The sequence below is a fragment of the Etheostoma spectabile genome, chromosome 3 (genome assembly GCF_008692095.1).
Source record: "Etheostoma spectabile isolate EspeVRDwgs_2016 chromosome 3, UIUC_Espe_1.0, whole genome shotgun sequence".
NCBI lineage: Eukaryota > Metazoa > Chordata > Actinopteri > Perciformes > Percidae > Etheostoma > Etheostoma spectabile.
The window spans coordinates 33,758,293-33,776,460 of NC_045735.1; the positions used below are offsets into that span (position 1 = coordinate 33,758,293).

At 42.2% G+C, this 18,168-nt stretch overlaps 1 protein-coding gene across 3 annotated transcripts in view; it reads left to right on the forward strand.

Moving 5' to 3' along the window:
• nf1a (neurofibromin 1a) overlaps window positions 1-18,168 on the forward strand; it is a 256,060-nt gene that overhangs the window by 181,376 nt on the left and 56,516 nt on the right. For all 3 annotated transcript variants that reach the window (XM_032506717.1, XM_032506735.1, XM_032506726.1), the window contains 6 exons: window positions 2,151-2,430; window positions 2,971-3,185; window positions 3,662-3,723; window positions 3,809-3,950; window positions 8,762-8,863; window positions 10,357-10,497. In XM_032506717.1, the coding sequence (XP_032362608.1) occupies window positions 2,151-2,430; window positions 2,971-3,185; window positions 3,662-3,723; window positions 3,809-3,950; window positions 8,762-8,863; window positions 10,357-10,497 (942 nt within the window). The remainder of the gene's footprint in view (window positions 1-2,150; window positions 2,431-2,970; window positions 3,186-3,661; window positions 3,724-3,808; window positions 3,951-8,761; window positions 8,864-10,356; window positions 10,498-18,168) is intronic.

Consider the following 18,168-nt stretch of genomic DNA (forward strand, 5'->3'; position numbering starts at 1 on the left):
GTGTGTTTGAGAAGTAAGTGAAACATGTTTCCTTGCTAATTATGATTACTGTCACTATGTGATTGTCACAAATAAGCGATTGTTGTTCAATATATTTGTATTTTTATATGTACAGTATGTACTCTGCCATTTAGGCTATGAAGGAGTGTGTGTGTGTGGGTGGGCGGGCAGGCGGTCGGGCATGCCTGCCTATTTGTTGGGTGTGACTGAGAACATGCAACAAAACCATAGACTGTACTGGTGGTAATATACAGTCTATGAACAAACCCTTTTACATGGCTTTAAATATAATGTAAACAACACAGTCTGAATTCTATTTATTTACCTATTTTGTTTTCCACTAGTAAGCACAAAGCAAGGTCATGGTTAAAATTCTGGATTTATTTCATTCAGACCAACAGTGTATGACCGTGAACATAAACCGTGTATGTGTGTATGTATGACATATTACGCCCCTAACACTAGCATATTGAAGGTAACACAATTAGCATTAACTTTATTTGTTTATCGTGCCCATACCGTATATATACACGCACGCACACACACACACACACACACACACACACACACACACACACACACACACACACACACACACACACACACACACACACACACTTTCCAAACCAACCATGTCAAGAAAATTTGCCGTTGGGAGCTGAGCAATAACCAGATAGATAAGGTTAACAAGTTGGATGGTGACACACTGAAGCTGCCTTGCCCCATTTACCTGTACTCAGCTAAGTTTGACTTACAAAACGCATTCAATTGACCACATTCCTCTTTTTTCTTTTACCTTCAGTTAAGATCAGCACTCAAGGCATACGGTGTCCCCTGGCAGAGGGCTCTGCCCAGCCATCCTATTCGGAAGTTATTTACCATGCACTACAATTTCATTCATAGGACATATCTCACCCCTGTAAAAATGCATCACAGAAAAAAAATTAACAGCCCTTTATGCACATTTCCCCACTAAAAGCTTAAGGTACATATCTTCACATGATCTGGGATTGCTCTCCTGTTTGACAGTTCTGGAACAATGTTGCATCCAAAATATCTCTCGGGCCAATATTAGGCATTTTCCAAACTATTGGTATTGACATTGCCGGCATTATAAATGTTATTCTTTTAAATATTCATTCATCTGAAACATTTATAATAACAAATTAATGATTCTGTTAAATTAATATTTCAAAAATTAAATGAAAACGGACGGTCAACTGTTGGAAGGAGGACCCAAACGCTGAGTGACAGGTAGTAAGTTTGATAGGTTTATTGTGCAAAGTGCAAAACACAACAGGAGTACGGGGAGCCAGGGAAAAACAAAAAGCCAGAGCACAAAGGCTGGAAACTTCACAAAAAAGTCCAAGGTAAAAAACGGACATCCAGGGAAACACCGCCCACAGGGAAACGGTAGGGAACACAGAGCACGATGACGAGGCAAGGGCAAACAGGCAGGACATCAGCAAACTGGGAAAACAGGCAAAAGGATCTGACAAGGCACAAGGGAATCACAGACATTAAATACACAGGATAATTAGGTAACAAGAGGCAGGTGACGAGAGGGCAACACTGATTTTTGTGTGTTTTTGTTCAAAGGACTTTAAGTTTTATATCTTAAGTTTGTATTTTTACACATTTTATTTATTAGAACTTAATATATTTTGATGTTCCTCTGTTATCATTATTTTAGTGAGAACTAATAAATAACTAATAACTATAACTTAACTACTACTAATAACTAGTTATTTATGGTTTATGAGATTTTATGAGAAATCTGTTTATCTTACGCATTTTTGTATTCTTTTTTAAATATATATCAGCCAACATACTGGAATATCGGATTTTTAAATAACCAAATATTTGGATTGGTATTGGCCTTAAAAATCCTTTATCTTTTGGGCTCTATATTTTACCTGTTATTGTCAATGTTTTGATTCTGAATCACCTAGATGTATTGTAATGTTACTGTATCAGATATGTCGTCATAGCTTCCTGCATAGAATTGATTGATATCAAGAAAGGCTTAACTATTGGCCAAGTATGGTTTTATTTTCCCAACAGTGATCATCAGTTTTGATAATTATATGACAAGTTCGGTTCTTGTTTGTAGTGTGTCAATGTTGGTCTTCTCCTATTCTTTGTGGCAGGTTATTGGTCGGATGTGTAAGATCATAGACAAGACGTGCCTGTCGCCGACGCCCACACTGGAGCAGCACCTGATGTGGGACGACATTGCCATTTTGGCACGCTACATGCTCATGTTATCCTTCAACAATTCCCTGGATGTTGCAGCACACCTGCCATACCTGTTCCACGTGGTGACTCTGCTGGTAGCTACCGGGCCGCTGTCCCTTAGGGCCTCCACCCACGGTTTGGTTATCAACATCATTCACTCCCTCTGCACCTGCTCGCAACTCAACTTCAGTGGTGAGGTCTTACTATGGACAAGAAATATGTTAACCCTCCTGTTGTCTTGGGTCAAATTTGACCCCTTTAAAAAATCTATATCTGAAATATGGGTTTCTTTTTAACCAAATACCACAAAAATTCCATATAATGCTCTTTGCAAATATAATTGATCACTTTCATTCTTGACTAAACTCATCTGTACATTCCTCTGATCTTAACTATTAGTCAAAATTATTCATCATTTCTGCTTTTTTAACTCAAATACTAGGTATGATTCTATTTAAAAGAAGGTGATTGACCATGAATTCCAAAAAGTACAGGAAAACTAGTGGTAGTAATGTGGTGTTAGTGAAAACTAAAAACAAAAAAGTCGGAAAAAGGGACACAAATTTCAAATATTTGTCCGTTTTTGATCCATGAGGACAACACAAGGGTTAAATTCAACAATCTTACATTTGGAATGGTGTAGATAACTAATTTGAGAGCAATTTGAAAGCTAGGAATACTCAAGCCAGAGTTTATTTCCTATCAAAATAAATGTGTCTTAAATGATTTCAGAGGAGACAAAGCAGGTACTGAGGCTAAGCCTGACTGAGTTCTCCCTGCCCAAGTTCTACCTGCTGTTTGGCATCAGCAAAGTCAAGTCAGCTGCGGTCATCGCCTTCCGCTCCAGCTACAGAGACCGCTCCTTCTCACCAGGCTCCTACGAGAGGGAGACATTTGCCCTGTCTTCCTTGGAGACTGTCACTGAGGCCTTACTGGAGATCATGGAGGTCAGCTGAGAAATTAAGCTTAAGTTTTCATTCCTTCTCTGTCCCACCAGTGCAGTTATTTCACATAGGAAAATCCAAAGATCCCAGCAAAAGTTGGGAGACATGATGGAAAATTGTATCATAAAAATGTCCAATCTGTATATAGAACAAAACAATGACATAAGTAGAACAAGACTAGATGCAGCAATATTTACTAACATTTATTATCAATATAAAACCATTTGCTGATATTTAGACGGTTGATTAGCACATCTTTTTGTGTGGAAGGTTACTAAACAAATGTAATGTTCTGTGTTCTTGACCTGATAGGATTTTAGAGTCCAGATTTCCCTACATGTTGACAACTTATTTGTAATAGATCTGCCAAATCTATCCATCACACAACTTGCATTGAAGTCTACACCGGTTTGTCCATTCTCAGAGTCATAGATTTGTCAGTTTATTTTAGTTTGTTTGCTCTGTTTTCTTTTCTTCAGGCTTGTATGAGGGACATCCCAGCCTGCAAGTGGTTAGACCAGTGGACAGAGCTCGCACAGAAGTATGCACCTCCTGTCCCTTTTTTGAAGCATCAGTGTTGAATAACATGAATTTGCAGTGTGCAACAATGTGTATTTGGATTTCAGGTTTGCATTCCAGTACAACCCATCTCTCCAGCCGAGAGCGCTGGTGGTGTTTGGCTGCATCAGTAAGAGGGTGAGCCATTGCCAGATCAAACAGATCATCCGAATCCTCAGCAAAGCCAGCCCTCTGCTCAGCATAGACCGGGTGAGAGTGCACATTTATTCATATGACTTCTTCTGCCAAACCTATACCATTAATGTGTTTCAGTTCATTAAAAATCAATAGAAGGCGGTGCTGTTGGCAAGTTAGGCTACAACACATATGACATGCAAATAAAGTACATTTAAATTAAAGTAATTGTATATATACATACATACAATATACGTGAAATAATAATAATAATAGGAATAAAATATAAGAACAAGTATTTGAATATATACAAGATAGGAAAACAAAATGTGCAACTGCTTTAATAATATGCTAAATGTATGCTAAAATGTAAATAAACCAATTGTGCAGGTTGCACTTAGTGCAGTATTGTTTTGTCTTAAAGTCTTATCTAGCACCCAGTGATGACATGTTAAAGAGTTTTATTGCCTGTGGTAGTAATGATTTCCTGTAGCGGTCCGTGCGACATCGAAGCAGTCGGAGCCTCTTAGAGAATCTGCTCCTCTGTTGGACCAGTGGGGGCTGGAGAGGGTGGTCTGGGTTATCCATGATAGATAACAGTTTGTCCAGAGACCTCCTCTCCACCACAGCTTCAAACATGTCCTGTTTGCAGCCGATCACGGAGCCAGCCTTCCTGATCAGTTCGTTCAGTCTGTTTGTGTCGCTGGCTCCGATGTTGCTGCCCCAGCAGATGGCGGAGGATAACAGAGTGCTGGCCACAACAGACTGGTAGAACATCTCAAACATTCTGCTGCACACGTTGAAGGATCTCAGCTTCCTCAGGAAATAGTCTGCTCATCCCCTTCTTGTAAACAGCAGTGCTGTTAATCTTGCTTAGCTAACATCCTCCTCTCCCCTACTTTCTCAATGGGGTCCAGAGGACAGTCCAGGACAGAGCTCGCTCTCCTGATCAGTCTATTGAGTCTGCTCCTGTCCCAGTCCGAGCTGCCCCCCCTCCAGCAGACCACAGCATAAAGGATGGCAGAGGCCACCACAGAGTCATAAAAAGTCCTGAGGAGAGTCCTGCACACTCCAAAGGACCTGAGTCTCCTCAGCAGATGGAGGCGACTGTGGCCCTTCTTGTAGAGTGCATGGGTGTTGTCAGTCCAATTCAGTTTATTGTTTAGGTGAACACCCAGGAATTTGTAGCTCTCCACTACCTCAATGTCCAATCCCTGGATGCTCACCTGTGAGAAATGGGATCTTTTCCACATAAAGTTAACGATCGTCTCCTTTGTCTTGTTGGTGTTGAGCTGAAGCTGGTTGAGCTGAAGCTGGTTGAGCTCACACCAGCTGACAAAGTCCCTGATGACCGTTCTGTATTCCAGGTCGTTCCCCTCAGAAACACAACCAACAACGGCTGTGTCATCGGAGAACTTCTGAATGTGGCAGTGGATGGTGTTGTGTGTGTAGTCTGAGGTATAGAGGGTGAAAAGGAAGGGGGAGAGCACTGTACTCTGAGGGGCACCTGTGCTGCAGTGCACCACGTCAGACACACAGTGATGGAGCCTCACATAATGTGGTCTGTTAGTGAGATAGTCCATGCAGCCAGGTGTTGGTCCACTCCGGCACTCTCCATCTTCACTTTGAGCAGCAAAGGCTGGATGGTTTTAAAAGCACTGTAGAAGTCGAAAAACATGACTCTCAAAGTGCTCTCGCTGTCCTCCAGGTGGAGCAGCGATCTGTGCATCAGGTAGATTACTGTGTCGTTCACCCCAATCCCAGGCTGGTAAGCAAACTGCAGGGGGTCTAGCTGTGTGGCCACCAGGAGTCAAAGGTGACGCAGGATGACCCTCTCCATGGTCTTCATCAGGTGAGAAGTCAGTGCAACAGGCTTGAAGTGGTTTGGCTCCCTGGGGTGCGGTGACTTTGGTACCGGGACTGCACAGGCTCAGGCTCAGGTTGAATAAGTGCCTGAACACACCACAGAGCTGGTCAGCACAGTTCCTGAGGAGACTTAAGCTGATGCCGTCCGGGCCCGGGACCTTCCTTGCCTTGATCTTCTTCAGTTGACTTTTCACCTGATCATCTGTTATGGAGAAGGGGGTGGAGAATGACTGGGATGGTGGGAGGTGAGAGTCTCAGGGAGGGGGGTGGCGAACTGATGAGCGGGGCCGAGGGGGGAGGAGTGCGCTGGTGGGCTCATTGTTGATGAGGGTCGTTGAAGGTGGCAGAGTGGCAGAGTGCTTCCCAGTTTGTAGTTTCAAAGCAGTCTCTGAGCCTATCACTGAGCTCCTCAGATTCAAGCCTCTTCACAGGTTATTGTTTGGTCACCACAGGGGAGTAGTCTGTGACCAGATGGATGAGGTTGTAGGGCTGCACAATTAATCGAATTTTAATTGCGATCACGATTTTGACTTTCCACGATCAAATTTGCGCGATCGAGCGATTATTTTTTTTAAAGCGTCATTTCATAGAACGCGCCGGGTTTTTTGGATAGCGCATCTACCGCTCCGTAAACCCGTCTTCTCATGAGCCAGCCAGTTGTCCCTGCACCTCGCAGCTTAGTTTCTAGATGTAGACAGTCACAGTGGACAGAGTAACAGGAGGAAAACTCAACAGATAGCAGTCGTTTATATGTCGGTCTCAAGGTTTACCAGTTTGCCAGTAAACGAAACATTTGTCCCGTCTGTTGTTTTTCAGACAACAGCAGTGAGCAGTGCTAGTCGGTGCTACTGGCGTCTGTTAGCTGTTAGCTCCTCTAGGATGCACCGGTGCTAATGTCCTCGCATCCGCTGCAATGCTGTTTATATGGATATGGTTTAATTTAACGTTACATGACCCATTTCTTATGTAAAGCCGTGCCTGTGTGGGGTCTCTCCTCTTACTCCGCGCCCGGCCACACAGCGGCGGTCCACACTTCTGACATTTGTTTACAGTTTTAATTTTTTATTAACACAGCCTTATATTGTTAAATATGAGAGGCAAACCTGTATTTGTACCAGTGTTTCCGCGGGTAAGTTTGCTACCGCGGCCGCCACAGCAAAGAACACAGAAGAAGTTATTGAATGCAACTAACTTGAGTTGGTAGAGTAACAGCGGGAGACGGAGCTGCTGGACCTGGACCTGGACCTGGGCAAGAGACCCATGGCCAGAATATCATAGTTCATAAAAATGCAGCGCAGTGACGATACAGACGTTTCATACACAGGACGTGTTTATCCGCCATTCGACCCGTGCTGGACCCGTTCATAATGAGTCAGCTGTCTCTCTGTGAGTAGCGTCCATCACACTCCCTCTCGCAGTTATAAATAGCCTACGTGACAATAAAATTTGTTTTGGCTAAAATCAACAAATAATCGTGAGAATAATCGCGATCAAAATTTTGATAAAAATAATTGTGATTATCATTTTGGCCATAATCGTACAGCCCTACGAGGTTGTGATCTTAGCATCCGAGAGGGGGGAGGGGGGATGAGGTGTATGCATTTTTGATGTTTGTATACAGTAAATCCAGAGTTGTGACACCCCTGGTGTGGCATTTAATATACTGGGTGAAGGTGGGGAGAGCAGAGGACAGGGAAGCATGATTGAAGTCCCCGGAGATGAGGAGAAGGGAATGGGGTGCTGGTTTTGAAGTTGAGACACAACAGTGTGAACTTGATCTGTAGCTGCCGCAGCGACCGCCGAGGGGGGGATGTCACAGCAATAACCTTTGAGAACTCCCTCAGGAGGTAGTATGGCCGCATGCTAACAGCTTTCCTGTCCGCTCGCAAAAGTTTAAAATCATCCAGGGTGACGTGTGTGTCGGGAGAAAGTTCACACAGCCATGTCTCGGATGAAGCACATGAGGCTTCATTCCCGGTACTCCTTCTGCAGTCGGGGTTTTTACGCTCCCTCAGTTTATCCCGCAGTCTGTGCTGTACTTCCCTAAGCTCGGTAAAGCACAGTAAGCTGCACTCGCGGAACTCCCTCTGGGTTTTGATGAGCGCTGCAAGTTCGTCCTTCTTATTCTCCAGAGACCGTACATTCCCCATAATGATCGCTGGGACGGCAGGCTTATGTTTTCTCCTTTTTTCCTTACATTTTATTCCTCCTCTGCAACCCCGGCGTCTCCTTTGTAGTTCCTTCTGGATTTCAGGATTGGTCCCCGGCGGCAGCACAGGTCCACACAGCTGATCGCGTGCATAAACAATAGCCCCGCTGCCTTGTGCGTAACATTCAGTTACAAAAGACAACCAAAGTAAAAATAAAACTTAAAGAAAAGTTCCAAAACGTACAGGCTTTTTAAAAATAAAAATTTTAAATAAAGTGACTAAAAACACACAAAATACACATACAATCAGGAGCTGCTGCAACAGGCTGCCGCACGACACAGCACCATTTTGCATTTAGTAGGTAGGTAGGTAGGTAGGTAGGTAGATAGATAGCTTTTATTGCCATCAACTGTACATACAGAGTGCACATATAAACAAGATTACGTTGCACTGGTTCATAAATACTGCCCTAACTAAAACAAGTATTACTGTACAGAATAATTCTAAAAAATAAATACAAATGCTGCAGAGTGCTAGTGGTAACAACTTACATAAATTAAACATTATGAAAGTATACCCCTAAAAATTAACCTTTAGGGCTTTATATTAGGATTGTTAAAAATATTACAACATATTTTGATCAAACGTTTTCTTCGTGAGGTTTTAATAAATTATCATGTACATGAAAACTAGCCAATTGGCTAACACTGGCGCATTTACAGAAATGTTCATTAATGTGCATTGTCCTAATCAAATAAATAATAAATAAATGAATGAATTGCTTGGATTTGTATTTGTAACAGCTAATCATGTCCCACCTCAGCCAGTCCCTTCCACTTAATCCTCTTTGCACTCCCCTCTTTATCACAGGGACTGGAGAGCTGTCTGAAAGGGCCGGACAATTACAACAGTCAAGTATTAATAGAGGCCACGGTCATCGCTCTGACGAAGCTGCAACCTCTACTCAGCAAGGTATACAACCATTGTAGTAGATCCACTTCCATCCACAGCAAAATGCATTTTTTTTAATTTACATAAGCACAGGCTGTGTGACAGTTTCCTTTCTCATTTTTCTGAGTTAAGGTTTTAGTTTGTCAGACCTTTCTCCACAGCACTGCTGAGGAGGGTCTGTCTAATCCACACAGCGTTCAGCGTTCCTGGATGGGAGAAAAACCTGCTGTGGTTTATTGGCATTTTTTTAAAGCAATTACAATCATGATGGGTGGTACAAAGCACCAGTCAGAGTCACTGTGCGGCTGCAAAATAGCCTTGAACTTGAATTTGGTGGAATATGTTGCATTCAAAAATTGTTTTAGTCATGCAACAGAATACTCAGATTGGACAGATAGCCTAGCCAGCTGTCTGGATTTACACTGCAGAGATTTGAGGAGCAGTTAACCATAGTCCTCATAAATCAACCCGAGTTTAAAATTCCAACACAATAAAAGCCGAAGGTACCCAACATCTGGCCGAAAAGAGTAAAATCCGGCAGCAACAGAGCAATCCTGGAAGGGGAACGTCGTGGATATAGACTAATCTAAAGTGCAATATCTAAATCGCTAAATCAAATATCACGTTTATTTTTGTATTTCATAAAGTTTTAAATTAGTTAAATGATCAGAGTCTTGGCATTGTGGGCGTTTCTGGGTTGGTCCGATCCCTTGCCCCTGCATCTCTACATGTCAAAGTGCAAGTTCTAGGTCAAGATACTGAACCCCAAATTGCTCCTTGTTGCATTATTTGACGTGTACATGAATGTTTACCTGACTGGTGGCACATTGCATGGCAGCCTCGGCCACCAGGGTTTAAATGTGTGTGACTGGTGCCTGTATTGCGTAAAGCGCTTTGAGTGGTTGTTAAACCCACACTGTGTAGGTTTTTGAGTTCATTCTTAGCAAAAAATCCTATGTTTGTTCACAAATATGGGCTCATTCATGTGTAATTAATACCACCAACTAATCAAATTATTCTCGCAAGAGTTAAATCTGCCATTTAGAATCATTCAGAATACATACAGGCGAGTCGCTCAAATGATGGCCGCCATAATTAAAACGACAACTTGACAGGCAAAGCAACAAGACCAGAGTTAATATTGGAGTGGCTAGAACAGTGTGTGCAAATTTCTTGTTTGGCCACCGTAGCAGTTGAAACACGCTTGGAATGGGAAAGACAAGAAATTTATATTCAATTGGCTGTCATATATAATTTCACAGCTAGATGGGAGAAATTCAACAAAACACAATATGTACACAAATGTATTTTAAGACTAGAAAAGTGCTATTTAAATGCAGTCCGTTTACCATTTAGTTTGATTCTCTGTTTATCTCTCTATTGACATTTTTTTAATTTGTTTTTTATTTACTGTATGTTGTTGACAATAACAGCACAACCTTCACTTGCTTTTTTCAAGTGGTCACACTGTGTATCAGTTACTGTCCATACAAGCCCACCCTGTGTTGTTGCAGGAGTCTCCCATGCACAAAGCTCTGTTCTGGGTGGCAGTAGCTGTGCTGCAGCTGGATGAAGTCAACCTGTACTCTGCTGGAACAGCCCTGCTGGAGCAAAACCTCCACACTCTGGACACAATGCGCGTTTTCTACGACAAGGTAAAACACATACAAATACACACTATATACCCATGAGGACACAAGGTCTCCTCACACATCCCCATAGTTTGATGTTGTGTGAACTAAAAAACATTACAGTTCTTATAATACTTATTTGGGTTTAGACAGCTTACTGTCAGGCTTACTTATAGGCTGCACTGAGGTTTTCAAGGACATGTGTGACAGTGTTTTCAAAAGGTACATTTTTCTAAATCCATATGTACAGTCTTGTTCTGATACTATTATTTGATTTTGGTCCCTCTCTATAGTGCTCATTGCAATTTTTGTTATTTGCCTTTCATAGACAAGGTCAAGTAATAAATCTTGGTAGGGTTGCATGATACTTTATTTCATCGTCTACATCAATATGTGTGCATTAGGGTTGTGATCATGATGGTTGACCGACATCACAATGGAGAGCCACCATAGTGATGCCACACCCCTCACCCCGTCAGACACACACTGATCCTAGTCGCGGGCGCTGGACAGGAAATTGACAACTGCGTCAGTCTTAAACTAGCAAAGACACTTGCATGGTGCAAAATAGGGCCCCTTAAGTGGAAGCTACTTTTTTCCCCTTATGTGCAACCTATTTGTGAAAAAGACCACCGCTTTGAGCAGAGTGGATTTGCTTTAGTGATACAGTCTCCAGAGCTGCCAACTTTTCCAAAAACCTTGGAGTGAGATTTGGTGGGGCCAACCCATATTTGCCGCGTACAAAGCAATTTCTTTGGCTCTTTCCGCCTCATTATCCTTCAGGGTTTAAATTGGGATTTGTTATGTGTGGGGGGATGGGGGGCGCTCCCTAGGGGGGTTTGGGGTTATTCCCCCCCAGACAAGTTTTTTGAAAATAAACCATTGAATGGCACTTTCTGGAGAGTTTTGTGCAAAAAAATGGAGAAATCAAGTCTTACATGATATGTGCTAAACTCTAGGATTAAGAGCCTTTGCATTGTTGTAGTATCAACAGGTATTAATTAATGTTAATCAGTCATCACTTGATTACACATTGTATTGTGAAATAAAAAGTGACCCAGACAATGTGCCAAACATAATGAGCTACACGAAGAGACAGTGCAGCATACAGTGGTGTGAAAAAGTGTTTGCCCCCTTCCTCATTACCTGTTCCTTTGCATGTTTGTCACACTTAAGTGTTTCGGAACATCAAACCAATTTAAACAATAGTCAAGGACAACACAAGTAAACACAAAATGCAATTTGTAAATGAAGGTGTTTATTATTAAAGGTGAAAAGAAATCCAAACCATCATGGCCCTGCGTGAAAAAGTGATTGCCCCCTAAACCTAATAACTGGTTGGGCCACCCTTAGCAGCAACAACTGCAACCAAGCGTTTGCAATAACGTGGAATGAGGCTTTTACAGCGTCCTGGAGGAATTTTGGCCCACTCATCTTTGCAGAATTGTCCTAATTCAGTTCCATTAGAGGGTTTTCGAGCATGAACGGCCTTTTTAAGGTCATACCACAACATCTCAATAGGATTCAGGTCAGGACTTTGGCTAGGCCACTCCAAAGTCTTCATTTTGTTTTTCTTCAGCCATTTGGTGGTGGACTTGCTGGTGTGTTTAGGATCATTGTCCTGCTGCAGAACCCAAGTTCGTTTCAGCTTGAGTACACGAACAGATGGTCGGACATTCTCCTTCAGGATCTCTTGGTAGACAGCAGAATTCATAGTTCCTTTTATCACGGCAAGTCTTCCAGGTCCTGAAGCAGCAAAACAGCCCCAGACCATCACACTACCACCACCATATTTTACTGTTGGTATAATGTTCTTTTTATGAAATGCAGTGTTCCTTCTACGCCAGATATACTTGGACACACACCTTCCAAAGAGTTCCACTTTTGTCTCATCGGTCCACAGAATGTTGTCCCAAAAGTCTTGGGGATCATCAAGATGTGTTGTGGAGAAATTGAGACGAGCTTTGATGTTCTTTTTGCTCAGCAGTGGTTTTCTCCTTGGAACTCTGCCATGCAGGCCATTTTTGCCCAGTCTTTTTTCTGATGGTGGAGGCATGAACGCTGACCTTAACTGAGGCAAGTGAGGCCTGCAGTTCTTTGGACGTTGTTGTGGGGTCTTTTGTGACCTCTTGGATGAGTTGTCGCTGCGCTCTTGGGGTAATTTTGGGCGGCCGGCCACTCCTGGGAAGGTTCACCACTGTTCCGTTCCATGTCTTCGCCATTTGTGGATAATGGCTCTCACTGTGGTTCGCTGGATTCCCAAAGCTTTGGAAATGGCTTTATAACCCTTTCCAGACTGATAGATCTCAATTACTTTCTTTCTCAATTGTTCCTGAATTTCTTTGGGTCTCGGCATGATGTGTAGCTTTTAAGGATCTGCTGGTGGACCTTACTGTGTCAAGCAGCTCCTATTTAAGTGATGCCTTGATTGTGAACAGGCGTGGCAATAATCAGGCCTGGGTGTGGCTAGAGAAATTGAACTCGGGTGTGGACAACCACGGTTATAGTATGTTTTAACAAGGGAGGCAATCACTTTTTCACACAGGCCATGATGGTTTGGATTTTTTTTCACCTTTAATAATAAACACCTTCATTTACAAATTGCATTTTGTGTTTACTTGTGTTGTCCTTGACTATTGTTTAAATTTGTTTGATGTTCCGACACACTTAAGTGTGACAAACATGCAAAGGAACAGGAAATGAGGAAGGGGGCAAACAGTTTTTCACACCACTGTATGTCAGCAGCAACAGCAGCAACAGCTGAAAAGATTTGGGTCTGTGGTTAACAGGTCCACCTCACACAAATTTCCTTCTCCCAATCTCTCTTGACAACCCCACACACACACACAGTTTTCAGTTTAGGGACCAGGGACCCAAAGTTAAATTAATGTTGTTCTACCAGAGGGATTAACTAAGACCACTGCAATTCTAAAGAATGAGAAATGTAACTGATTTACATAAATTCTAATCCTTTAACCTTTGTGCCAAGGCTCAGTAATGTTTGGCCCTCATCCTCTGTGCGCCACTTACTGTATTTACTTTTATTAAGACTATTTGTTCATTTTATGAAACATTGAATTAATTATTTACAGTTACATTTAAGATGCACAGAGGTTAGAGAAGCACAATAGTGGCCCAACGTTTCCCAGTATCTGCCCCCCCCTGGTGCTGGCACGAAATCTTGACCAGTCACAGCTGGCCTAGGCATAGGTTTTGATTCCAGATTTTGTGACTAGAGATACAGTACAATTTTGAGAATTACACAGTGACTGTATGTACTATTCCTACATCAATGTAAATGTAAATGTGCTGTATTTATATAGCGCTTTTCCAGTCTTAACAACTGCTCAAAGCGCTTTTACATCTACAGGAAACATTCACCATTCACACACATTCATACACTGTGGCCGGGACTGCTGTACAAGGTGCCACCTGCTCATCAGATAAACATTCATACACATTCACACTCCGATGCGCAGCACCGGGGGCAACTCGGGGTTCAGTGTCTTGCCCAAGGACTCTTCGACAATGACTGCAGCGGCGGATCGAACCACCAACCTTCCGATTGGCAGGCAACCGCTCTACCACTGAGCCACAGCCGCCCCATGCAATGTATGCTGGAAACAATTGAAAATATCAGAAAATAAGGCCCTCAGGTGTTTTTTTTGGGGAAGTTAATTAATTTGAATGAATTTATAAACCCCTGGACTTGATATAGCTCAGATGTGTTTAAATAGATTTCTGCTCATGTTTACAACTTGGTGCACATTAAAAATATAACTCCTACCATCTTTGTTGTCCAAGATTTGGAGAGTTATAATATAGTCTGCTGTGCATGTCATTGCTCCGCTGATTTGGTAGTATGTCACTCAGACCGTTGCACATTTGGGTCTCTGACAAAGTTTAGAGGAGGCTGTACGCTGCTCTTCATCGGAGGTCTACACGGATGCAACACGTCACTGTCCACAGCAGAGCGAGTCCACTAAAATGAACTGAAGTTGCTACACTTACCAGCCGCGCTGCTCACCTCTATTGTTACAGAGAGAGTTGACACAAAACGACGGACGGGTCTGTAATACTCAGAGCACATACCTGATGCCAGGGAAATGCACCTGGGATGGCTCGTGAAAAAAATGTTCTCAGTTTGCGACATTTCAAAAAAGTCACAGACAGGGAACGCTCTTGAACCCCCTCACAGTCTCTGAAAGCACAACTAGTCGATCACGAGTGGCTCAACAGGTAGATCTATAGATAAACTCATCTTTCAGATATTTGACCGACCGGGTTGACACTTCAGCGTGAGAAATCGGGGGTGTTGCGTGTGAGCGTGTGAAACCAGTCAAATGCGTGTGTCTCACGGCCAATGAGTCTCTCTCTCCCTGTCAGTTAGTAGCTCGCTCTACTTGGCCTAGTAACGTATCAGCATGTGGTAAGGTCATGCTCTGCACCTCAGCTTGGACACAGCGGTCTTGAGCTAGAGAGAAAAGGTGTCCTTTCTCCACTCATTGGACTAAGTTTGTGAACACTACTGTACGCATGCATCAATAAGTAAGTCTGATGTCTTCTGGATACGGGACTATGTAATGTAGGATTTATGAATGCAACAATAGGCTAATTCACGAGGATGCTATTTTATGTTTTATTTTAAGATATTCTTGCTCATCTGTTCATGTGTGCTGCAAGAGTTATGTTTCTGTTTATGGATCGCGTTATTCAGTAAAAATATAACCGAGAATGTAGTTTAATCTCAGTATTAGGTTATTCGCTCTTTTAAAGGCAAATGTTCCACTGTACTGTCTTTATGCAGATCTTGGAGATCTAAATTAGCATAGACTTTACAACCAAATTGTGTGTCTCCAAAGATTGTTGTTCCTTCCAACCCTGGCATTAAAGTCCTCCAGCAGGATTAGTTTTACCTACCTGATCCCCTTAGATGACCTTAGGATGTAGTGATCCTTGTGGATGGGGTAGTCCAGACAGAAGGGTTTTGAGGCAGGCAACGGAGCTGGTCAGCCATGGCTGGTCAGTACTATGATCCAATACTCATTATTAATATCTGTCCTAACTGGATCAGATATTGGAGGGGAAAATGGTATAATCCTATACTAGAGCGACTTCTAACATTAGCCTAGCCTTAAAGGGGACCTACATCATGGCGCATTGCACCAATTTTGTTAACATTCATTTTCCACCACGAAACAAACACAAACCAACAAAGAACTCTGTAATGAAACATTATCAAATGTATAGTGAAGCGGCTCTCTTTTAACGGTGCTTGCTTAGTTTAAAACGCATATTGTTGTCACGCAAGGGCCCTGTTCAAGTTCATCAGACATTTACATGGGCGCCCATGTATAGAGGTTTTTTCCTCGACGTAGCGGGCTTGGGTTTGACTCCGACCTACGACCCTTTGCTTCATGTCGTCCCCCCCCCAAGTCTTCAGTTGTCCTGTCAAATAAAGGCCTAAAAATGCCCCAAAAATAATAATAATAAAAAAAAAGATTAACGCAAAAATTGGCCATCATTCTCCTTTACTACATGTTAAACCGCACATCCTATATTCTACAATAGAATCATGTTTAGAAAACCAAATATATTGGTTTTGTTTTTCACAAAAAATGTTTTTCCTCCACCTGTTCTCCGCAGCCGAAATTATGCATTTGAATAATGGCTGTATAGCAAACTAAGACAATGAATGGGACATAGAAACTCCTTCGTAGGCCAGTATTCACTCACAAATGTTTATAGTCACTTATAATCATACTAAGGTATGTATTCATTCTTTAATGTGTGTAAAATATCAGAAATGAAAGTGGAACTAATCCCACTTTCTGTCAGTATAAAAGTTTTGTGCTAATACGGAAGTCCCATGCTTTATATGCTATAGTTAAATCAGGAATGTCATTTTTGTGAATATTAATTATGTGAAAACACTAACACAAACTCAATTGCATGCCAATATTGACTTACATTTACTTATAATCACATTAAGGTAAGGTACAGTATCATCCTGCCATATGTGTAAAATATCAGAAATGAAAGTGAAATTAATCACACTTTCTGTCAGACCATAAATGTTGTGTCTCCGCACATGAGTCCTATGTGTACACTATAAGTTATAATAATTGCAGGAATGTTGTGTATGAATACATAACGTTTCTAAATTGTATTATTTGTATAGGTTGGTATAGACACGATCAGATGACACGAACAGATGGCAAGTTGTGTGTAGACTGTTCAACTGGAAGACATACTACACAGAACAAATTGACACAAATATACAGTAAATGCTGAGGGGGGATTGTTCTTTTGTTTCACAAAATGTGATAATGTAATCATTTGCATTGTGATTGTGTGATCCTCATTGGCCATTGCTCTTAATACTATATTACTGTCCAACAAACAGCCATCAAATCTGACATACTGTGTTCGGCCAGTGAGGTAGTCCAAAGATCAAGATGCAGTGTCAGGGTGCAGTTGCATCTCTTGAAGCTTATAACTTAGAAGGCAGGGCTGGATGGTGAAATCAACGGAGAAGTTAAATAACAAAACTCTCCCAGTGCTTCCTGTTTCTCCAGGAAGGAAAAGTTTCTTTGTGTCAGGAAGATGATGACAACCTCCACTCCGACTTTCGGTCCTGAAAAAGCAGATAACAGGGTGCTGCAGAACTAGCCTCTCAAAGGTCTTTGTAACGTGTGACATGAGTGCCACCAGTCTTTAGTCATTGAGACTGCTAGGACGTGCTTTCTTTGTCACTGGGACAATGCAGGAGGTCTTGTGGAGGTTGTGATGAAATGCTATCCATTGACATGTTGGGTTGGTAAGAGAGAGCTGGAGGGTGAAGAGGGGTGTACTGAATCCCAGTTTTGACCTGGTCTTAAAATCCGATCTGAGTGATTGGATGATAAGTGGACAGCTCTAAGTACTGGTGTGAATACACCCAGGACCCATTGAGAAAGCCTTGTCTGAATCTCTTGGCCCTTATTTGACAGCTCCTCGACTCCTCAGCCCTCGGCTGAACTGGAAGTTGATCTCTTTCTCCTCTGTGAAGGCCTTCTCAAAGCTCCAGTTTCTGCCCCAAGGAGCGAGCATCGAGGAGGGATCATGGAGGAGCTATAGAAAAGGCTACACAAGAGTAGCCTTCCTGGAAGCTGTGCAGCTGAAGGAGTTGCTAACTAAGCCCAAACAGCTGACATATTCACGTGACGCTTCAGAGGAAAGGATGTCTTATCCCTCTAAATCACATTTGCTCGTTGCCTCTTCCTCGGAAGGAATGGAAGCAAGTGGAAGAGTCGAGGATGCAATTTATGGGCTGTGCTGCCATCTATCAGTATTAAATTGATTGTTGAAATTGTTTCATAACCTGTGAAAATGTCTCATAGTTAAATAGTAGTTCAATTCTGTGTTTTGGTACTCAATAGTCGCCAAGGGATTGCTAGACTGGGAATAGCTAGTTGGACGCATGCACTCACTTTTTACCACACTCTTTTGCTTGCAATTTACGATTTATTTCAACAAACAAACAACGGGTACATTCTACATGACACGATACAACATGGTCAAAAACTGTCTGCTCATCCAGTCTCAATCACCTACAACTGTGCTGGAGAGTTTATCTACATGGCTGAAAATCTTTTACATTTTCTTTCAAACACAAAACAAATAGTGGTCATCAATCAAACGGCGGCTAAAACA